At 45.1% G+C, this 24,308-nt stretch overlaps 1 protein-coding gene across 1 annotated transcript in view; it reads right to left on the minus strand.

The window, feature by feature from the left end:
* GLB1L2 (galactosidase beta 1 like 2) overlaps positions 1-24,308 on the minus strand; it is a 52,091-nt gene that overhangs the window by 11,077 nt on the left and 16,706 nt on the right. Inside the window, exons 2-11 of the mRNA XM_066606613.1 lie at positions 22,804-23,001; positions 20,227-20,295; positions 17,972-18,067; positions 14,684-14,792; positions 9,400-9,492; positions 8,617-8,698; positions 6,092-6,156; positions 2,400-2,484; positions 2,175-2,312; positions 189-269 (exon numbers count right to left, since the gene is read on the minus strand). Coding sequence (XP_066462710.1) covers positions 189-269; positions 2,175-2,312; positions 2,400-2,484; positions 6,092-6,156; positions 8,617-8,698; positions 9,400-9,492; positions 14,684-14,792; positions 17,972-18,067; positions 20,227-20,295; positions 22,804-23,001 — 1,016 coding nt within the window. The remainder of the gene's footprint in view (positions 1-188; positions 270-2,174; positions 2,313-2,399; positions 2,485-6,091; positions 6,157-8,616; positions 8,699-9,399; positions 9,493-14,683; positions 14,793-17,971; positions 18,068-20,226; positions 20,296-22,803; positions 23,002-24,308) is intronic.

The raw sequence follows: 24,308 nt of genomic DNA on the forward strand, positions 1-24,308 counted from the left end.
TTACAACTGGATAACTCCTTTAGGGGCAATGGTAAATGTTATGAGACAATCAAAGTTGTAGTTCCTTCTCTTGATGTGTCTGTGCCAGAACTGCAGTTAAATGCAACTTTGGTGTGACTTAATGGTGCAGTCTAATGCAGCGCCTACAAGAACTAAACACTACCGACATGGCGGGACACCGTACTTACTATACTGTTTGCTGAACAACTCTCGAAGTTTGAAATATTTGGAAGTGTAATCACCAGCCTCAGTCAGCGGGGCATCATAATCTAAACAGACACATATAACATTAGAATATAGTAATATAAACAAGATAGTCTCCAATCAAGATTCAACACCTAACCACCACATTCACGATTACCGATGATTAATCCAACTCTGCAGCCTTGCGGTTCTTACAGTCTTTGTTCATGAACGGATACCACTTTACTGCTGCAGCCAGTCAGATGCTGTAGTAGTCAGGTGCAGTTCTCCGGACGTCATGGCTCCCAGAATCTGAGCTGTGATACCAGGAGAATGGCATGTGACCGCTGCTGCCTCTGACTGCAACAGTCAGGTCATAGCTGTTCCTAAACAAAGGCCAAAAGGGCTGCGGGGCTGTAGGACTGGATCGCCCTTGAAGAGGATGGGTAAGCACTAGAGATGAGCGAGTATACTCGCTAAAGGCAATTGCTCGAGCGAGCATTGCCATTAGCGAGTATCTCCTCCGCTCGAGGCTGCAGGTTCGGGTGCCGGCGCGGGGGAGCGGTGAGTAGCGGCTGTCAGCAGGAGGGAGCGGGGGGGAGAGAGGGAGAGAGAGATCTCCCCTCCGTTCCGCCCCGCTCTCCCCCGCAGCTCCATGCCCGCTGCCGGAACCCAAAACCTGCAGTCTCGAACGGGGGAGATACTCGCTAAAGGCAATGCTCGCTCGAGCAATTGCCTTTAGCGAGTATACTCGCTCATCTCTAGTAAGCACTGCTTATTTTGTTACTCATTTGCAGCTATAGTTTAAAAAAAACAAAAAAAACGCTTCAACAACCGGACAGCCCCTTTGACTCCCTTAATGACACGACCTATTTTGGACCCAAGGACAGAGAGAGTTTTCAAAATCCTTAACTTTTTTAAAAATTTTCCATTGACATAGCCATATGAGGGCTTGTTTTTTTGAGTGGCAAGTTGTAGTTTTTATTGGTACTATTTTTTGGCACATATCATAAAAAACAAAAGCAAATTCTGCAACTTCTATTTTTAAATTAAGCCTTTTACAGGCCCCAACCAACATTGATCACAACATGCAAGTGGTTAACAGCGAGGATCAGTGTTCTCACCAATACCTGCTGTTGCAGCAGGAGGCCAGCGGTTAGTCACAGCTGGTTCCCTCTGCAGATGTCTTGGGCTCAGCTTCAGAGGATGTAATTGTATGTCTCATCAAGGGCATACAATTATGCCTTGTGGTGAGATCGAGTTAAAGCATTTTGGCAGGAAAAAAAAAAAGGTAGTTATACATTAGAGATGAGCGAACGTGCTCGTTTAGGGCAATTAGTCAAACGAGCATCGTTTCTTTTGAGTAACTGCCTACTCGGGCGAAAAGATTCGGGGGCCCTGGGGTGGAGCGGGGAGTAGCTCTCCGCCCCCTCCCCCCCCGCAATACCCCACTCACTCCCGGCGCCCCCCGAATCTTTTCACCTGATTAGGCAATTACTCGAAAAAAAGCGATACTCGCTCGAGTAATTGCTCTAAACGAGCACGTTCGCTCATCTCTATTATACATGTATAAGGGGGTTAAGCCCCTTTTACACACAACGATTATCGCACAAAATTCATTCAAACGAGCAAAAGTGAGTGATAATCGTTCAGTGCGAAAGTAAAACTATCGCTCACTTGGCACGAGAAGACAGCGAGCTGGTGAGTGCTGTGTCATATGAAGCGCAGAGCGAGGATTTTAATTATGAGCACCGGCCGCTACACAGGGGTCGGAACAGCCTTTCAACCCCGGTGTATCTTGGTGGGCGCTACCTGGACAACTTTTTTAAGCCCCCAGGTTAGATTAGACACACAATTTTTGCTCCCACAGACACCAGCTGCATTCTTGTCCTCACCGTCATCCAGTTAGATGTATTTTTTAGTGACTGAGGAGGACTTTGAGCAATTCTAGAGAACATGCCAGGAGAGGGGCTCCGGCACCAGATCCTTACCATAACTGGTGACATCTGAGCGGTATTCATGGAAGTGCAGAGCTCCATTCATGAAACCAAAGTTGGTGCCTCCATGAAACATGTAGAGATTGATGGAGGCTCCTTTAGTCAGCACATCGGACACAGTGGAAACCATCTCTGGAAAGTTATAAAAAGTCATAAAATGGTCTCAGAGGACAGTATACAGATCAATGATTGATTGGTTCTTAGTGACTAATTACTTACGGTCAACATCAAACACATGATGATCCCCTCCCCAGTGGTCAAACCATCCTGTCCAATACTCCATCACCATCACTGGCTTGTTACCCTGCAGAGACAAGAGAGTCATCATTGTACTCCTAGAGATGAGCGCACACTATATGACCAGCTGCATACAAGCGTATTGTAGCACGCCTGTAATACAGACAGGTTACGGATGATTTGCAGCGTTTGCCTCCATATTTGCTGTCAGTGGTTGTATTTTCTACAGTGAAAATATTGATCTGTATTTGCACAACAGAAAATAATACCAATGAATGCAAATACGGACAAAAGTGAAACATGCTGCGTTTTTAAAAAAACATGGCCGTGAAAAATACGTTCATCTAAACAGATACATAGATTTACATTCGCTTCGTATTACGGCTCGCAAAATAGACCAAATACATAAAAATAAGGTGATCTGAAAGCGATCAATCAATAAGGAGAAACTAGCGAATGTCTCTTCCTACTTCGGTTACAAAAAAAAAAAAAATAAATCTAGTTTGGGCAATGTTCTATTCCCCCTATTTTTACCAGCACTAGGATGGACAAGACTCATTAATCATGATACACCGGGAGGAAACGAATGAGGTGTCAGAATGGAGCCGGATCACCGAGTACAGTAAGGAGCCAGCAGTTTGTAGGTAGGTAGAGTAAAGCCCCTTCTACACACTGAAGCGACAGTCGTCCCACCAATGATCGCTCAGTGATTAGAGGTGGAGCGACCGGGTATAGTTTCGGTGCACCCATGCCCATTCACAGTAACCAAGCAGTCATAGATGAACGACATCCTAGACAGAGCGATGCAGCAGCAGACCATCGATGATTCCTGCAATTCTTTCACTGCATGCATTTATACTGTACAATCATCGGGCAAACAGCTTGAATTAACGAGCGATTTGCACGATAATCATCCCATGTAGAAGGGGTATAATACAATACTACATAGTGTGTCGAATAATATCTCCTCCCCTGCTCCCTACTGTAACTAGGATTTAATGCTCCTCTTCCCCCTCCACCTGCTGTAAACTATGTCACTCATTCCTCCCCTTCCTGTCATTAGTCTCAGGTCAAATTTTGCAGCCTCCACCAGAGCGGTACTGGAACACATGGAAGAAGTAAACGGTTTAAACACGTCACAAACAACCAACTGCAAAAAAAATATTTTTATGTAAAAATACACAAATTAAAGAGATAAGTCAGCGAACGTGTCCATAATCCTTAACCTCTTACCGCCACAGGGTATGAGTTTACATCCTGGCTGCAGGGTACTTAACACAACAGGACATAAATTTACGTCATGTGGATGGCGTAGGATCAGAAGCTGAGCCAGCAGCATCCCGCAGCAGGAGCCGGCTGTTACCGATAGCCAGCCTCCTGCAGCAACAGCGGGGATACGTAAGAAGAGCGATCCCCGCTGTTAACTCCATACATACTGCGATCTATGCAGATTGCGCATATAGAAGGGGGGGGGGGGGGTCTACAGAGGTAGCGTACACAAGTCCTGTTATGCAGTATCATAGTGATCAAAGCTGTTATGGTTCAAGTCCCCTACAGAGAGATAAAAATAAATATATAAAAAAGAAAAAAACAAAACACCCACCAGCAACTTTTTGCGCGTTTCTCCCTAACTGTATAAAAAAAATCCTACATATTTGGTATCATATCCGTGACGTCCTGTACGATAAATTGAACACACTATTTATCCTGCACAACAAAAACCGTAAGCCCCCCCCAAGGTCAAAATGGAGAAAAATGCTTATTTTGTTTGTTTTGCCTCCAAAAAACGCAATAAAAGTGATCAAAAAAAGCCGCATGTACGCCAAAATGGTACCAATTAAAACTACAGCTCATCACGCAAAAAAAAAAAAAAATTAAGCCTGCACAGAGCTCAGACCATGGGAAAGTAAAAAAGCTTTGAATACAGTAATATCAAAATATTAAACTCCCCCTCCCCACCTCCCCCATTTAAAGTACTTATTTGGGCGGACAAAACACATTTTAGTCAACATATAGGATGTTTCAATGCGCCAACAAGTGATGAAGTAGGCATAGTCATTGCTGGGGATCAGACTGGCAAACGGGGCATTATTTTGGAAAAACACAACAGTCAGTTGCAGCGAGTGGCAGAAACGCAGTGATACTACGACGCGCTGCAGTACCCGCTCAGACGATGGCTACCATATCCGGCTTATGGAGCTTGTTCCGTTAACAAGGAATCAGACTTCAAGGAAAATCTCCCCAATGGATTTTTAGGCTTACAGACTAATGGTGCGAGCCGACGTGGCAAACCCTATTCTCCGATGTCAATATGTGGTTGACATGTATGCAGAAACTGAAGGTGAAAGATTGCAATATCTACACTTCGATCAATAAAGAGCGGAGGAATACATTTATCAACAGTGATGGAAACACTTCCAATCTTGGCAAATTAGTGATCCTTCCGTCTTCGTTTACTGGAAGCCCATGTCCCATGCACGAGGATATACAAGATGCTATGACGTATGTCAGAAATGATGGAAGACCGGAGCGGTTTGGTGTCCTTCCACGTATTTATGCGTACATTTTGATATAATCTTTTCTTACTTAAAATGTCCCGTTTTGTATTGCCCACGGTCTGTATCGTGTACCCGGGCGAGTGCCTTATACACGGGCCGAGAATCCCACGATTCGTGTTTGCCCTGACAGAACAAGCTGGTGAAATACTGAGTGAGCAGTGTTTAAACGTCACGATAAGTGCTGGTGTCGTAAGCCAGCTAATACTGAACAACGAGCGACAACTTCAAGAGGCTCACTCATCATTCAGTCATTCGTCCACGTATAAAATGAATGATTATTCAGTTTTGTTTGTTTGAACGACTTTCTGAATGATAATTGTTCAGTCTAATAAAAAGAAGTGTGCCCTGTGTCGGTTTGTAACAGGAATACTGCCACCTTGTGGTTGGATGACCACATGACACCCTAAGGTGTTTATGAACCAAGAACCTTTAGGCTGGGTTCACACAGGGTGGATTTGCCACGGAAATTCCGTGCGGAATTTCGCTGCGGCAAATCCACCTGCAGCCGCTAATCCCAGGATTAGCCAGCCATGTGGACGAGTTTTGTCAAAAATGTCATCCACACGGGACGCCCAATCCATTGCAGCAAAACCGGAATTAGACGGCACTGCGCAGCAGATTCCTTGGCCTCAACGAGTCTATTTTTTTCCCATTGCGGCCGCTCTTCTCTCTATGGAGGAGCCGGCCGCAACAGAAAAGCTGCTCCATAACCTGCGGCTATGTGCCACGGGTTTTGAAGCTGCGCTTTCCCGGCGGAAATCTTGCAGTTTTTTGTTGCGGCAAAACCGCAAGATTTTTGCCGAGAATATGTCCCGTGGGAACCCAGCCTTTCGCTGCTCTCACACGAGCGGATAGCAATTGCGAATTCTGCGAGCGATTGATCTGCGTTAATATGTGGGTCAAGAAAATGCACTGGATTGCGCAGTTCTGCTGTCATTAGCGGGTCGGAATTGTGAAATCCGTTCACGAAAAAAAGGGCGCAGCATGTTCTATTTTACTGCGGAATCTGCGAAATAAACCCCATTGTGCTCCATGGTCATGGATATACATGCAGCGCATACGCAATTACATTGTAAACAGTGCGACGCTTCAGACAACCCGACATGCAGGCGTTACCTGAATGGACTCAAGATACGTGAAGAGGATGGGCTCAATCTTCTGGAAGTTAATGGTGGCCAGGACTACACAATAAGGAAAAAACAGAAGAAGAAAATGTCAATAAGAGGATTAATGGGAATAGGTCATCACTTAAAAGAACCATAAACTGAATTATGGTGCTCATAGGACAAGTCCTGAGGAGTCGGGGAACGTACTTTACATACTTAGATGGCTTGCGCGGTCACCCATGGAAATCATTGTACAGTGCAGCGGACTTATCTCCTATGAAGAAGCATGTGTACAGCCTGCAGAGATTAGTCTGCTGTTCTGTCCGTGTATCGACTTCCACGGGTAACAGCATGGAAAACAGGTAAATATACAAAGCACGTACCTGGACTCCTTAGGACCTCCATGAGCATGATAACTTAATTTATGGTGCTCAAAAGGTGATGACAGGTTCCCTTTAAAAGCTGTTGTCCCATTATAAAAATATCTGGGCATTGCATTAAATAAAAAAGGGACAATGTTCACCTCTCTTCAGCCCCCAGACAAATGCTGTGCAGAATCAGCTGCATGTCCGGTAGAAGTCAGGTGACTGCTGCAGCCAATCAGAGGCCTCAGTGTTACAATTCCTAGCATCGGCACTCACATGCTGGGTGCCATGATGACAGGAGTTCAGATGGTGACACTGTGTTCTGTGATTCACTGTAAGGGTCACCTGACTTCTGCCAGATGTACATACTGGGGGGGAGATTTAGCCACAGAAGCCGCTCAGCTATTTCCCACGAGGATGGAGAGGAGAGCTGCCCTTTTTTATTTTATGCCATGCCCAGCTGCGAATTTCTGTTTCTATAGCGGGAAAACCCCTTTAATGGTCAAGAGTAAAAAATGCGTTCGAAACTTGCGATCCCTCAAAACTACAACTCCAAGCATGACAATCCGGGAATTGTAGTTTTACAACAGTTAAAGAGTCTGCAGGTTGAAAATGACTGATTATTTTACTATGTTAAGGAATAGAGATGAGCGAACGTACTCGGATAGGCACTACTCGTCCGAGTAATGTGCCTTATCCGAGTACCTCCCCGCTCGTGCTGAAAGGTTCGGGTGCCGGCACGGAGCGGGGAGCTGCAGGGGAGAGCGGGAAGGAACGGAGGGGAGATCTTTCTCTCCTTCTCTCCCGCCCGCTCTGCCCCGCTCCCCGCTGCGACTCACCTGTCAGCAGCGGCAGCTCCCGAACCTTTCTGCACGAGCGGGGAGGTACTCGGATAAGGCACATTACTCGGACGAGTAGTGCCTATCCGAGTACGTTCGCTCATCTCTATTAAGGAACTAATAGCCGAGGAATTCTCCATTATATACCTCTTGCCCAAATTTCTCCTCTGCAAGCAGGAAGAATCAGAGACTAGAAAAAAGGAGATGTAGGGAACCAAACTCCCTGCAGCGGCTCTTCCTGGTGGGGTCTTCTGAACAGTAGCGGCTTCACGATGATGATGATTGTGTGACCTCAGTTTTGCTGTAAAGGCTTCTTCACACTGACGATCGCGATATCACCATGAGAAAAATTGCGGCAGAATCACAACTTTGCACAAAAGGCATCTGAGCGTCAGAGATGCTTTTTCTTGCCAAAACAAACATCGCTGACGCGCGCAATTTTCTTGCACGTTTTCAGGCGACAGACAATAGGAGTTTCAAATGTTAAAAACACCATCCCCATTGAGAACAATGGGTGATATCGCAAAAAGAAAGAATATGCCGCAATTTTTTTCCACTCCACATCACGTGTGAAAACATCGCAAATGGGAATGAAACCACTGAAATCATTGGTTTCACAATTCTGCGCTTTCACTCACTCTCGCATCGCTCCAAAAAAATTTAGGATTTTCTCGCAAATGTGAAGGCACCCTTAGGGGGAAGGACTTGATGTGGTGAGAATTGTTGTACTTGTTAAAAGTCACCAGAGTAAAATAAAGTCTTAGGTGACATTTGACAACCGCCAATATTCTCTCCATATTGAAAGTCTGGTGCTTGTCCCACAACGCCTTCCCTTGTAGGAGAAACACAGAGTGTGTATCATACAGCATATGAGGTTAATGCAACGAATAGTCACCATGAAGCTCGGGCCTAGGGCGCTTGCAGAAGTGCGTATTTTTACCTCGTGTTTTCTGGATCGGCATACAGAGCTAATGTAAATCTATGTATCTAGTCACACGACCAAATTGTTTTCACAGCCGTGTTTTAAAAATGTAGCATGAGCTAATAGTCCATTTTTTCTCCATATTTGCACTCATTGGCTTTAGGTTCTACCGGGCAAATAAAGATTTGTGCTCATGCAGTAGAAAATAAAACCTGTAGCAGCAAACATGGAAGCAAATACAGATCAAATAATGATGAAATACTGACGGCGTACGGTTGCAGTTTCATCCGTATTACAGATGTGACCATTTGCTCGTCTGAAACCGCCCTTAAATGTGTCAAATTAAAGCGGAAGCAGAAAAGAACTAAAGCCAGACTGCTTAATGGTCAGATGACTGCGGTGGACCTACCTCCTTCCATACTGCCTGAGCTGATCCCATCCTTGTTATCAGAGGTCAGTAACATTTCCACAATCCCACGACGTAGCAGCGCCTGGAGCGACAATGTAGTAATTACTCACAATGGCCTGAAATTTACTATATGCAACAAAAGTTGCCATTTAAAAGATAATAACACCAACTATGAAACTTGTCAATAAATAGTCAATAGTGTTCTTTACAATGGACTGGTGCCTTTAGCCCATTGACTGGATGTACAGACCTCGGAATTCTGTATCCAGTCGATGACGCTTCGAGGGGACGTCACACCCGGCTGTTGCAGCAGCCGCGCTTCATTCAAAACTTTATAACCGTTTACAGCTTTATGGTTCAGGCCGGTAACCTGGTGGTCTTATGTGGCACTACTAGTGGATCCAAAAGGCGGTATTATTGTCAAGGCCATTGTTTACATACTGTTTCCCAGCCTTGGTTACAATACAAGTCATACTTTTATGTATCCGGGGGCTCGACTTATTGGAGCATGGCGGTTTTATATTTTGTTTGCTCCTGTTTATACCTGTGATAGTGCCAGGTATCACTTTACCCTGCAGCCCATTGGTTCCCATGGTGGCCCAAATTTTTTTTTTTTTTTTTTTTAATTTGTTAACTCCTCAGTTCCCCAGATCCATATGCACATGAGGAATAATGGGAAAGTCAGATGAGGCAAGAGGGAATTAAGCAAGAACTTTCACTACTCACCCATAATCACCTCTTACAGCATCGGATGAGGTCATAAACATTACAAGATGCACTTACCGTTTTTATGAACTCCAAGTAGTTGGCATCCTTGGCATATGAGCCATACTCATTCTCCACTTGCACTGCGATTATAGCGCCACCTCTGGAATACTGCAGTAGTAATAAAGACATGTTTTAAATTCTGAATCCCAATTAATATCCTGCATCTTAATTACAGCTTCAAAGGAATTGGCGTTTTGCTTTTCAGATACTAGACTCAAATTTCCTTACTCAGACATAGCTGTAAGACATAACATTCTGGCTGCCTGCATTCCCCACTAGAGGGAGCTTAGGAGGTAACTGCATACAGGTATGCAGTTACAGTATGCAGCCAGCTCCCCCTAGAGGTGGTTGCAGGAAAACATGTTATTTTTCTTAAAGGGAACCTGTCAGTGGTATCAGGCATACTAGACAGAATACAGGGGCAGACTAGTAAATAACAGGCCTTTCCAAATGTAGGTTTGCAACTGTCTGATTTCTCAGCATACCTGAAAAAAAAAAAAAGTTTTTGAAACCTTCCCGCACCTGGGCCTGTTCAGCAGGCGGGCACGGATAGTCTTTTCTGGCCTCAGGTTTTAGAATACCCCCGCCCACCCCAGCTGCTACAGTCATTCTGACTTCATGCATGGGAAGATCTACGGGACAGCACAGAAGCAGAACCTGTATCTCCATTGTGGACAGATTCATACTTCCTATCTATGCATGTGCTGGTCCGCAGTACTTACGGCGCAAGCATGTTCAAAGCTTAGTGAGAATAAGGCAATTCAGCAGCAGCCATGGTGGGCTGGTGCATGCTAAAACCTGTGGCCAGAAGTATTTCGGGGTCCACCCACCGGACCGAGGAATTTGCATGTGGCACAGGGCAGGATTAATTATATTATATTATTAATTAGACGTACAGTTACGTTCTCCAGCATCGGGGTATATATGAAGAGAGATCGCGCATTAAACTTTTAAATGCAGACGTCAATTCTGACAGCAGCATTTAAATCCCCCAACCGATGTTCGGGGGTTGTCGTGCGGGTGTCATGGCAGCCGAGGGCCTTCTGAAAGGTCCCAGGGCTGTCATAGTAGAATGCCTATCAAGCCATGCCCTTTTGGTGGCTTGATAGGATACCTGACCAATCGCAGTACGATGTAATGCTATGGCATTACTTCATACTGCAGGAGCGATCAAACCATCGCACATTCATGTCCCCTCTGGGGGCTAAAAAAAAAGTTTTTAAAAGTTTTACTAATTATCGTCTTGGTGTGGAAGTGTAAACTCTGTCAAAATGGACTCCCTCCCCAAATTTATTTATACCAAGCTTCACCAATTAGATTGCCAAGATATACTTGCTCCGCATTCGCGCTCTTATAACCAAGTTTGTTTGGAGAGGCATAAGCCTAGATTAAAATATAATATCCTCACCTGGACGAGGGGGGACTTAGTCTTCCTGATTTCTCCCTATACTACAAAGCTAACATTGCAAATTGCGTATGGAACTTGCTCAAACATTGAGCGAAAAAGCTTTGGGTTGATATAGAATATACCACTGATCTCAGGTTAGCTCAGGGGTGTTTTGGCTTCCGGGGGTGGGGGGTGAATGGGGAGCGCATTGACAAGTCTCTTGATTTGTCCACTTTACTCTCGCAACTAAGGTCAGCTTGGACATGCTTTGCCACAGAGTTCGTGGGTCTCTATCCCTGAACCGCTCACTCTGCTACTGGCTACTCCACAATTTAAGGCCTTTAAACACAGTATGCATCTCCTGTCTACGCACTCAGACCCCATTGCACGTCTGAGGGATGTTCTCGGACCTGGCAGGCTGAATCCTCTGGTGGAGTTCTTTCAGGGGACCCGGATTCTCTCAGGAGAATGGCTGAGATATTTTCAGCTGCGGGGGGCTTCGGATTCTCTGACACCCGATACAGGTTTAATTAAACTCCTTACACCCTTCAAGGTAATTTGCATCTCCAGATACTCCTAAACATTCAATATCGTCCTATATAAAGAGGCTGCTGTCTCGAGAGTTGGGGGACGAACATCCGGGGTATGTTGGAGCTTGGGAGGGGGAGCTGGGTCAGCACCTTCCCCAGGGGCAGTGACAAAAAGCTATCACTGTAATACACAAGGGGACGGTGTATTCTAGACTCCACAAACTTAACTTTAAGATATTGTCGGGATGGTACAGGACACCGGAGCGCCTACATAGAATGTTCACCCACACCGCTCTTGTGTACTGGAGGTGCTCTGGGAGTAGGGGTAGTACGAGTCACATATGGTGGGATTGCCCCTCCCCGGTGGCAGCATTGTAGTCGGATGTCTTGGCCCTGTATAACAGGATATGTGGCGCTCCCGTTGTTCTCACCTGCGAGATGGCTTTGTTGTCAATGTTTCCGGGGTCCATAACAAAGGTGAAGAGGGTATATTATGAGTCTTTCTCCAGGCCGTTAGGCAGATTATCCCAAGCTTGTGGAGAACCAATGTTTCCCCAACCAGAGTTCAATGGTTGGAGGCAACCAACACCCTGGTGCATTATGCGGAGAGGAGAGTGGAGGAGGTCCTAGATCTTAATGCGGTGTGGCAGCCATGCCTGGAATGTAGGTCATCTCACAGAATGGGACAATGGCTGTCTTTAGGTTCGGGCATGGCATAGTAAAAGTTAGCTTTGGGCTTGCCCCTGGTTTCCTCGGCCTCACATGAGAGAATGTCAGAGATAGCCTGGGATTCCAACATTTCTACTCGGCAGGGTTGATTCATCTTTTCTAACCTCCTTTGAAGCCCAGATGTCCCTTCCCGCCTTTCCCTCCCCTAGATTTCCCTTTCCTACCCCGTGTTCATCTGTTTTACTTTGAGTTTTATTATATGGTTTGATTTATCTGTGACAGGGCTGTACTCTTTGGATGCTTTTCAAGGTCCACTGGCAGAAGAGATATGCTGTTAAATTCCTTTTTACAGAACTTAACTCGTCAGAGTAAGACAGCTACGTATTATTGTTAATTATGTTTTCTCATCCATGTCATGATACAATCTAGTTGAACGAAAAAGCGATCAAAAGTACCAACGGAAACTACAGGACGTCCCGCAAAAACCGAACCCTCACACAACTAGGTCAATGAAAAAATTAAAAAGTTATGGCGGCCAGAAGATGGCGGCAGAAAAGAATTTTTAAAAATTACAAATCTTTGAAAAGAAGTAAAAGCAATACAGCAAACAAAAAAAAAACAAAAAAAACACTGCATAAGTTTGGTATCGTAGTAATCATACTGACCCATAGAATAAAGTTATCAGGTCATTTTTGTTGCAGTTTTTGTGTCGTAGAAACAAGACGCACTGAAAGATGGAGGAATTTCGTTTTATTTTCTATTTCACTCTACTTAGAAGTTTTTCAGCACATTATATTGTACATTATCAAAAGTACCATTGAAAAATACAACTCGTCCCGCAAAAAACAACCCCAAGACAGCTATGTCAATGGGTAAATAAAGGAGGTGTGATTATTTTTTTTAAATGGGGGAGGAAAAACGAAAAATGGGGAAAAAAAAAAAAAAGTTTTGTGTCCTTAAGGGGTTAAAACCAGTGAAAGGTTCCCTTTCTTTCCCTTGCTGTCCTGCAACCACCACTAGTGGGAACGTGCTGCATACTCTTATCAGACAAAATAGAGCTTTGACCCCTATGGTTTCTTTATTTATCAGCAAATAACTGTGAACCTACTTTGATAAAAAAAAAAAAAAAAGGAAAAAAAATGTAATCAAAAGTTGAATGTTTACTGTAACAATACAATTAGTGCGGCTACGTTTGGTAATTAATGATCAGCCTGTTCTTTGACCGAGGCTGCATCCGCACGGGCTACAAAATCATTGCTACAATGCGAATCCCATGGTCTCCGATGGGTTCTTTCACATGAGTGATGTTTTGTAGTGAGATTTTGTAGCCCGTGCGGATGCAGCCTCGGGTTTCTTCACAGTTGCGATATCTCTGCGTTTTTTTAAACGCGAATGTCAACAGGGCTTTCTAAGGTTAAAAACGCATCATACAAAAATCGCAAGTTTGTGTTTTGCAATTTTTGTGCGATGCATTTTTAACATTAGAACGTCCAATTGACATTCACATAAAAAAAAAAAAAAAAAAAGCGCAGCAATATCCCACGACAGATTTCTGCGCCTGATCATGCTCGTTTACAGCGCTGGCGGGCGCACGTAAAAATGCATACGGCCGTGTATATAAACCCCTAGCCGTATGAGGGCTTCTTTCCTAAGGGATGAGTTGTATTGTGTACCAGGGTGTGAAAAGGCAACAATTTAGCTTATTTTGTTGTCACTGCATTCACCGTACGGTATACAATAAATGACATTTTTATTCTACGGGTCGTCAGGATAACGGCGATACCAAATTTAAAAAAAAAGGCTAAAACATTTAAGTTTTTCTACTTTTGCCCACTATTTTTGAAAATACTTTATTTTTGTGTAACTACCTTCACAGGCCCGGAAGATTTCCACTTTTCCATCCACTGAGGTACGTGAAGGCTTGTTTTTGGTAGGATGAGCAGTAACTTGCCTTGATGTCATTTTGGGCTGCATAAACGTATTTGATCACTTTTTTTTGTGAAGCTGAATAAACAGAAGTCTGCATTTTGTTTTTCTTTATGTTTTACAGCATTCTCTGATGCATAAATAATGCATTGTTTTTACTAAATGGTTCGTTATAAATGCAGTGACAACAAATATGTATTTTTTTTTAACTTTTCAGCTTTTTTTCTGTTCTATCCTCATGCTTTTATTCTGTTTTGTGCTCATATAATCCACTGAAATACTCCGGTATCACAGTGTATTATCTTTATTCTTTTACACCGAAAGCCATGGAAACCCACGGTCCCTCCACCTTTGTATTGTGGGAGGGCTGATGCGGTGACAGAGGGAGTAAATGATGTACTATATTGGCATAGGCAGGAAAGGGGTTAAAGGGAGGCACTGTCTTGACGCGGTGCCCTTGACCACTGGGAGTTAAGCTGCTGGAAATCTGGATAATCAAGGCTAAACTACGCATGAAATATAATATTACACGTAGCCAATTCAAACCGATGGTCACAACTCTTCCTCCAGAGCTGCAGGGAAATTCTGAGAAGGCCCCACGATGTCCCTGTACATTACTAGAGCAGAAAAGGGGTTTGGAATATTCAATATCTTCTCCCTAAGCTCATCTCTGCTTGCGGTCAGTGAATTGGAACATTTTTGCTTACTGCCAGGAAGATGAAAACCTGTACAGACCAAATCGTTCTAGAGTCACTGCAATGAGTGTACTTTCTGCCATTGACCTCACCTGATGTCGGACCACTCTGGGGAGGAGTTGATTAAAGTACGCCTCGGTGGCCTCAGCAAAGCCTTTGTAGGTTGTCCGCAGCTGCATGTCCTTGTCACGTAATAACCAGCTAGGAGATACAGACATAGAGTTACGTTTATCTAATTCTCACCGGTTCCAAGAATCTGTTTCAGTGTTAGCATTGTTAACCTCTTTTTGTGAAGACTTGTGACTTTTTGCCCTTTTTCACCACTCGTCACTTTTGAAAAAGGGTGCTGAGCTGAGTCAGAAGAGGGCAAAGCAACGTACGGCCTGACAAATTATGCTATAAACTGGCAGAAATTACAACACAAATCTACGCCAGCTTATAGCAGTCATAAAATTAACTTTCTAGTACATGGGATGGCCAATTTACTAAGAAGCATATGCCTCTTAACGGAGTATCCCCAAGACGGACTTCTATCACCTATACCGAATAGTCAGATTGCTAAAGCTTTACCTGAGACCCCCATCGATCCGGAAAAGCGGGGGTCCCATGTTCCCCTTTCCTCCTCACTGCAGGATCATTGCACCCCCCACCACAGTGAGATGATTGAACGGAGTGGCAATGAACCATGCACGATGCCACTCCATTTATCTTCAATGGGACTGCTGGAGATAGCGGAGCGCTGGAACTCTGCCATTTCCATCAGCACCACTGAAATGACTGAGGGGCGTCACACGTGTGATCGCTGCTCCATTTCATCTCCACATCACCACAGATGGGTGCAGTGAGTCCGCAGTGAGCAGAAGAGGGATTCTGGAGCCCTGTTCTCAGGTTCGGTGGTGGTCTTGGTGGTGAGACTCCCACCGATTAGACTTTTATAGGTCAATCTGGGGAACATCTCTATTATATTTCTCACATCTTACTCCAGTGCTCTGTACTAAGAACTAATGTAAGATTGCCTGCCTTTAGTGAATTCCACCCAGAGTATATTTAAAAAAAAACAAAAAAAAAAACAACTCTTTATTATAAGATAAGCTTTATTTGCTTAAAATTGCAACTTTTGCACAGCAGGCATTTTACCATTCACCTCTGCGACCGGGAAAATGTGCAGATTACACTCATTGTCAAAAACAATCCCGCTCCTAGAAGAAGTTGTCGTTTTGCTGCAAAACCTGGCATGCGGTTCCATCTCAGGCGGATGTGCAAATGATGAGAGCTGTGGCGTGATTAGATGAACGGTCTTGTCACCTGAGGCCCTAAAAGTGGTTCCCCCTTGGCCTATAAGAGGCTCTCGGTGGCTCCTTGTGTGCAGTGACCTCTTCTTCCGCTTGTGTAGAGTTTGTTAACCACTAGACGCCTCTACGACGTAGAGAAGAGATGTCACCCCGTTACCAGAGTCTGAGAGGAGCGCATTATTGGGATGGGAGAAGCTGGATGGTCGCATCGATGAATTGTCCCCCACCGGCCGTTCTGGCCAGACTGTTAGGAGGTGTTGGGACCAGTGGATGTGTGAAGGCACACAAGCAGCCGGGCTCAGGACCCCCGGCAGACCACCAGTAGAGAGGAGCGTGTGATTATCTGACAAGCACCAGCAGCTCCAACTGTTTCAATGCCCGCCATCCAGAGACAGTGGACGCCATTATTACAGGTCGCTGTGTCTGTCAGAATCATTTCCAGGCGCTTGGCTGAAGTACATTTGGTCACAGGTCGCCCATTACGTGTTCTGTGTTTGACACCCACCGTCGTCTCCGTTTGTAGTGGTCTCATGAGTGATGAAACTGGACTGCTACGGAGTGGAATGGGTTGTCTTCTGTGACGAATCCAGATTTAGTTTGGCGCCAACGATGGCCCTGTTTGTGTCTGGAGACCCAAGGAGGAGTGCCTCAATCCTGCCTTTGATGTGGAGCGGCACACTGCCCCCTGCTGGTGTGATGGTCTGGTGGGGCCATCACATACGAGTCGGTCACCGCTAGTAGTGGTACGAGGGACAATGACAGCTCAGCGATATGTTCAGCACATCCTGCAGCCAAATGTGTTGGCTCTCATGGCTTCCAAGAGACTTCCAGCAGGATAATGCTCGGCCACAGACACAAGGGGGTCACAGGAGCCCCCACAACATTGTCACACTACCGTGGCTGCCCGGTCGCTAGATTTATCGCCAGTAGAACATGTATGGGGCCATCTGGGAAAACATGGTAAAACGCTGCATTTTACAAACGCCTGTGTGAGAGCCCCTTACAAAAAGGCAACTGTATTATTGAACGTAAGGGGCTTGTACCAAGATTGGCTTTTATCACCAATCCACAGGAAAGCTGATAAAAGTCTGATCGGTGGGAGTTTCACTGCTGAGACCCTACCAATGCCGCTAGGGATCAACCAACGCTGTCTGTTACATTTTAGTGCGTTTCAACACTTTTTAATGCGCCATGACACATTTTGAACAGGTTTGAAAAAGTCATTTCAAAACGCTGTAAAATGTGGTGTTTAAATATGCGACGTTTTTACAAAAGCCTGTGTAAAACTAGCATAAGCTACAGGAAATGTGGAGCGATAATCCACAGGATACCCTATGAACCTGTGTGCCTCCATGCCCACCAGTATCACATCTTACATCCAGTTTAGAGCAGTACACCAGGGTACTAGAGCCTCCATGCCCTCCCGTATCACATCTTGTATCCAAGCTAGAGGTGGTACAACAGGGTACTAGAGCCTCCATGCCTGCACGTATCACATCTTGTATCCAAGCTAGAGGCGGTACAACAGGGTACTAATGCCTCCATGCCCGCCTGTATCACATCTTGTATCCAAGCTAGAGGCGGTACAACAGGGTACTAGAGCCTCCCTTAAAGGGGTTAGTTTTCCATAATAAATTCTCCTTTTGCTCTGATATTGTAATCAGTTACTTTTATCAACGTTACAATCACAAAGAGAAAGTTTCATTCGATTCTGACAACTTCTTCCAGGCGCTTGTTTGGGTTTTTTTTTACAAGCAGTATACAGCAGCCACTTCCTAACATTTGAACAATTCTATAAAATATGAAGAGTAAGAAGAGACCAAAATATCTCAGAAGCCCTAACATACCTGCCACCTCCTCCTTACCCACTTGTTAAGCCCCCGTTCCTGGCACCAGCAGTGCTGTGCTAAAAACAGCCTTATGAGACAAAGCATGGTTATATAAACAGGGAACATGAAGCACACAGCAGCCTTCGGAGACAGGAACCCTACGGGGGACGATACTCATTGTGGAACACACGGGAAGCGTTACTACTGAGGTTTGGCAAGAGGCAAATATCCAGTCTCTGTGCTACGTGCATAAACTCACCTCGGTAGCCCTCCGAGATCCCATTCTGAACAGATATAGGGTCCTGGGCGCAAAATCACCCATAATCCCACTTGAGCAGCTATGTCCAAATACGTTCTGCAGGGGGAGAGGAAATTACGGTATTGATTTACGATTAAATACAGACGTACGTCACATTAAATAAGACCAGCGCAGCAGAAGAAATCACGGCATCACAGGAGCGGCTCGGCTTGCTTTGCCGAGACGCCGCGCATCACTATAGACCATACATATCCGATTAAACGGAGAAGATCCTGTGATGCTGCCATTTCTTCTGCTGCACTTTGGACTTTGGGAGGCTGGCACTCCCGATAATCACCTGCAGATAATGACTGTGCCGACTCTCAGGGCTTATTCACATGGGCGATTTTAATGTTGGAGTTTGAAACTGACAAACGCTAGCCCATTAAAGTCAGTGCGCAATTTTTTTTTTTCACAGACCAACATCTATGTGAAAAAAAATAAATTGCAGCATGTCCTATTATTCCGGTGTGCATCTCGGACCCGAACTGCCCCGTCTAGTCAACTGGTGCATTAAAACAACTAAATGCATGGCATGTTTGTGCGCTCCGGTTTTCCACGTACCCGTGAATTTTAAATGGCATCAATTGGGGTACCTTCCATTTTTTTGACTCATGTAAAAACAAAACAAACAAACACCGGATGACACTTGGGCATTAAATATACAAAAAATGAAGTTAGACGCGCACACACACTGGCAGTGAAATCCATCAATCTTTCACAGACCAAATTTGTACTTGCCCATGTGAATATAGCCTTAATCTGATTGGTCGTGATATAACCCCAGTCTATTATAGGAATAGAATATGCATAGATTACAGAACATGGAGGACAGGTGGAAGAAGATCTGAAATTCTGGCCTGTTTGATTACCTTTAACCGAGGCAACTTATTACCCATAACACGTGCTGATATAGGAAGTCGATCATCGCTTGTTGATTTCACAGTATATTTACATGCAGCAATTATTGTAGGATGGTTTGTCCAGAGGATAGTTTGGGCAATCAGCCATACGAACCTGCTGACATTAATGCTGGCAGCACATCTGTGTCTACGTGTGCCGATACCAAACGATCATTTACGCGCTGGAGTACGTGATCCCCACTATATTCAATCTCTTCCTCACTTCGAGGAATACAGTGAGCTTGCAGTGAGGTGGAGAGGAAACATGGAACCCTCATTCTTGGGATCGGAGGTGGTCTCAGCAGTGAGAGCCCCCCCCCCCCCCCTCCCCATGATCAGGCTATTTTATGGTTATATAATAAAAGTCAATTGTGGCGAAACCCCATTAAGTTTTGTAAGATAGAGCAGTGATAACTATGTAAGCATGGGGCTCATACAGAGAAATGCCAGTGCAGTTTCTGACACTACTCAGCTACTCCCCAGCTTGAACTGGTTGATAGCAGAAAGCAATGGATTAAAGGGGTTGTCCATTTGCAAACCACTGATGGCCTGTCAGTGGAATGGGCTACGTAGTTCTGTGGGGGTCTACTGTCTAGGACCCCTAGAAATCAGCTACTCTGTGGTAGTACATTCATAAACTGAGACAATTTCTGCAGGAAGGCGAAACTTCGTGTTACAAGCCATTCACATCAATGGTAACTATTTGTAATACAAAGCCTGGCCACTGCAACAGGAATGGAGCTGTCTGCTTCCTGCAGAAATAAGCTCAGTGCACTGGACCAGCAAACAGCTGATCAGTGGGGGTCCCATGTGGCGGACCCCTGCTGATCTTCAAATGATGACGTTTCCTGCAGTTGAGCCTTTAATAGTTTACAGTTTAGTTTATAGTTTACAACTAAACAACCCCTTTAATTTAATCATTCAGCCTGCAATACATAGTATTCACCCGTCTTCGGGTGAGTCTACATGTAGCTGATTTGTTGTGGAATTTCTGCAGAAAAAAAAAAATCCATGACAAATCTGCACCATTTGATGTGGGCGTGGCCAACAGCGGAATTCACCATTTAATTAAAGTGAAATCTGCTGTGAATTTACACCAAATGGTACAGTTTTTTTTTTTTCAGCTGCGAAAGATTTGCAGAAAATCAGCTACAAGTGAACATAACCTTTCTGCAAATGTCTCACCAGACTGGAATGGCTGGCAACAAGGAGACTACACAGCAACTACAAACCAGACAAAAGTGGTTATCAGTGGAGTACATTATAGACGGCTGCCCTGTTATTGCCACAGATGGAGTGTAGCTGCCACATTACCCAAGGTCGAGGTTTTCAGAGAAGTCAAACTTGCCCCTTTGCGCCTCGTGTAAATTCCACGGTACGTATCTAGGACACAAGAAGGGTTCACAGTTACTGATCCGCTACATAAGATATACAACAGGTATCACTGTAAGGTAATTGTAATGGGGGGCATATGGTACTTTTGTCATGGGGTCACACACAAAGTCTGAGCCTTACCGTTTTAGAGGGACACTCTTACAGTAAGGGGTGTCCAAATGGGGTGGATTGGCCGTGGCATTTCCGTGTGGATCCTCTGCATGGAAATTCCGTGGCATTTACAGTAACAGCAAAGTGGATGAGATTCTGATAATCTCTTCTACAAGCTGCAGAAATAATCCTGTGTGTAAATGAACATGCGGCGCAGAATTCAATTACCCAGCATGTCAACTTTATTGCAGTTTCCACTGCAGAATTCACCTCTTCCCAATGAGCGGGTGATTTCCGCACAGGAATACACAATAAAACCCGCACCATTTGGGGCAGGCATTCCGCTGCTACTCTGCTATAGAATATCCGCTGCATATCAGACCCGGGGTGCACCCAGCCCAAAAGTAAAAACCACAAACATCCTATTAAAAGCTACACAAACTGTAAAGGGACTCTGTAAATCTGATTTTTGTAATCCGCTTTCTCTGTGTGCAACCAAAGCTACATTCAGAATTCTGCATGTTCCCTGTTCCCATGGGGTAGAGCATCATGGGAATGCAGATGACAGCAACACAGTAAGGCTTCTTTCCCACCAGCGTATATCAGCCAACCGTTTTCACGGCTGGCCGATCGACGCAGTGTTGGGAGAAAAGAAAATTGGTGAACGGGCGCACAAATCAAACGTTTGTGCGCCCGTTCAGATGGCATGAGTTCCGGCGCATATGCACCGAGACAACCATGTCATTGCCCCTTTTCCCTCCCTCCCCATCGCAGGCTCACCTCTCTTTTCCTCCCTGCTCGTTCTTTGCAATAGGAGGTAGCGGGACGGGGGCGGGGTAAGCGCCAGCCCATCCCGCCTCCTCCGATTGATGGCTATGGACAAGGGGCGGTGAGAGGGTGGGAGTTTAGCTCCACTCAAGTCCCGCCCCTTGCCCACACCCAGCAATGGGAGGAGGCAGGGCAGGACGGCACTTAGCTCCGCCCCCATCCCAACCTCTCCTATTGCAGAGAGCCATCGGGGAGGAGAAGAATGGCGAGCCGGCACGGGGTGAGGGGAGCAAAGGGAGGGTGTTTAGCAGTTAAACTTCCTCCCACCTACGGCCCAAAAGATAGTTTCTGGCCCAAAAGATAGTTCCAGGATTATCTTTTGGGCCCAATATAAAAACGCCCGCCACTATATTGGGCTGGCCGGGCGCTTTTACGTCTCAAAAATACAGCCATGTGACCTGATGCATTGGAATCCAATGCATCAGATCACAGCGTATATCAGCCGGCCGTGAAAACAGCAGCCGATATACGCTTGTGGGAAAGAAGCCTAAGGGTGCTTTTACACAGAGCAATTTATCTTCGGAACAAGCAAACAAATCATTTGCATTCATTTACATGCACAGATAGCCATTTATCTTTTTCGTCATTTTCTTGTTCAGCTCATTCAGTCTGGTCTGTAAGGGGGGCTCTGGAAACGTCTAGGAATGGTTTGCGACTCATTGAGCCGTGAACCAACTTTTTCATGACTCTGCTACTAATAGAGTTATGAACTAATCTAACTTGCAAGATCAATATAATATATTATGAATTGATTTATTCTATAAATAAGACCCCGAAAAAGGAAAAACTGTGAATTTCCTCACTGGTAACTTCTTAAACTTATCAAGGACCTAATCTTAGGGTTTCAAGTATTAGTTAATTCACAGTAGCTTTGAATACAGTGTTGCAGTAGTACACCACCATACTGCTCACCATATTCTCAGAACTGGATTGACGCCCCTCCATGCCCTATATTTATGGACCTAGGGGACTGCTGAGGCAGCAATTCCTCTTCTTCATGTTTGTCTGAGTCTTTGATGTCTGGTCACTTGCGCTCCTACACTCACTATATAGCAAACGAGTGATACGTACGCAGTGACAGGTGGGTCTTCTGCTCTATGTTTTAAAAAGTTATCTTCAATAAGTTCTAGTTTGAATTATGCAAAAAGTAATAATTGTTCAGTGTAAATATTGGCAACGATTGGACAGTAACGCCTTTGCTTATCGTTAGTCGTTTATTTTACCCAGGCATAAAAATTGGTTGACAATCTTTCCGTGTAAAAAGCGATGCTTCAGTCATTCGCAAGCCTTTCCCGGGCATTTCCAGCCCCCCCTGGCATACCAACATGATGGAATGAAGGAGTAAAGGCTGATAAGGTTTTAATGATTATCTGTGCATGTAAATGGAAGCAAATGACTTTTTCGCTCATTTCTATGATAAATTGCTGTAAAAGGACCGTTAGAAGTGACTGCAGGGTTGAGCTGCAGCAAAATGGCACACAAACAAGGCAGCATCATGTGACACCTTGCAAGCATTTCATTGGCTGTGTCTTGCAGCGCCAAGGGCTAGCCGGTTATTTATGGTCAGATGGTACATACGTTGTGAGGGTGTTCAGTCCGCAGGCCTTCATCTTCATCATGCGATCCTTCCAGTATTCTTTGGGGATTCGGAAATAGTGCATAGAACCTCCCAGAATCCTCAGCGGCTCGTCTTCCAGTAAGAATTGTCCATCCTCTGCCAGCAGACCTTTATGTCGGCTCCACATCCTGAAAGAGAAGGAATCCGGGAGACGAGGCCTGTGGGTGAGGAGAAAACAGATACAGGTCAGTTATGGACTAGTCCATGTACAACATTTCCTGAAGTACTTTGTGCTGCTGTGGACCCCGATATTCCCACCATATAACGCTCAGACTGTGGTTTCCCACAAGGTCACAACAATCTTGAAGAGTTTTATGCAGCTGCTCCTTCCGCTTGTAAGACTACTTGCAGACGGGCGATTTAAAACTTGCACCCAAGATTCTCGGGCTCAACCCGCATCGGACATCCCATTGACTTCAATGGAAGCCGGCCGTGCGTAGCCCACATAAAAATCGCAGCATGCTGCGGTTTCTCTGCCGCAAGTGTAAAATCGCAAACGACTTCCGCTCGTGGGCAGGAAATCGCGTATTGTCATAGCATGCTATGGGCTGGATTTGCTGCAGAATCCGGAGGCGGAATCCCACTCTGGATTTTGCAATGCAAATCCACCCATGTGCAGGAGGCCTAAAGCATACATTTCCTAACCCCATTGGATTGGACCCATTGATTCCAGTGCCTAGCTTCTCTTATCATGCAACCATGGATCATCACCACGGAGGGTCTGGATTTACAAGAGACCCTTCATTCAAGTAAGCGATTCACTTTTTCCCCACTGGGGAGCTCAATGAGGCCTACAAATTACTAAAAAGAGGCACAGCAGGCCTATAAATTACTAAGGAAGCACAATGGATCCTAAAAATTACTAAGGTAGAACAGCAAAGCCTGTAAATATTACTAAGGGAGCACAAAGGGGCCTACAAATTACTAAAAGGGTACAGGGAGCCTATAAATTACTAAAATGGACTAGCAGGGCCTATAAATTATTAAGGGGAACCACTGTGACTGTCGCCCAAGGTTCCTGTTAGGCTTGAAGCCGGCCCTGAGAAGGAGTATAACTCATATCAATATTGAACACTACTCCTCCCTCCCACCTGTTCTACTGTACATGAATAATACATGTTATTTCCTGTGTCCGTCCCACCAGTCTCCAGGCTCATCAGATACATATGGCTCCTGCAGCAGCCGTCAGGCTGAGCTCCCGGCAGCTGTACAGATGCTCCTGAATAAACTAATTAGCATATCTTTAATGATCATCATGTTTCAGCTGCAGAACAGTAACGAGCGCTCCAGAGTAGGTGTAAACAAACAGCACCGCACGCCTCATTACCCAGCGCTGAAGACCCAGGACTACCCGGAGAGCAAAACCTCATCAGTCCTTACTGCACAACCAGCGGCCCCCATTATCATTATGGAGCACCTATCACCCACCTGAGCAGACAAGTGCAGGGAGTTCTAGTTTCCTGCT

Source organism: Eleutherodactylus coqui, chromosome 6 (genome assembly GCF_035609145.1).
Source record: "Eleutherodactylus coqui strain aEleCoq1 chromosome 6, aEleCoq1.hap1, whole genome shotgun sequence".
Classification (NCBI taxonomy): domain Eukaryota; kingdom Metazoa; phylum Chordata; class Amphibia; order Anura; family Eleutherodactylidae; genus Eleutherodactylus; species Eleutherodactylus coqui.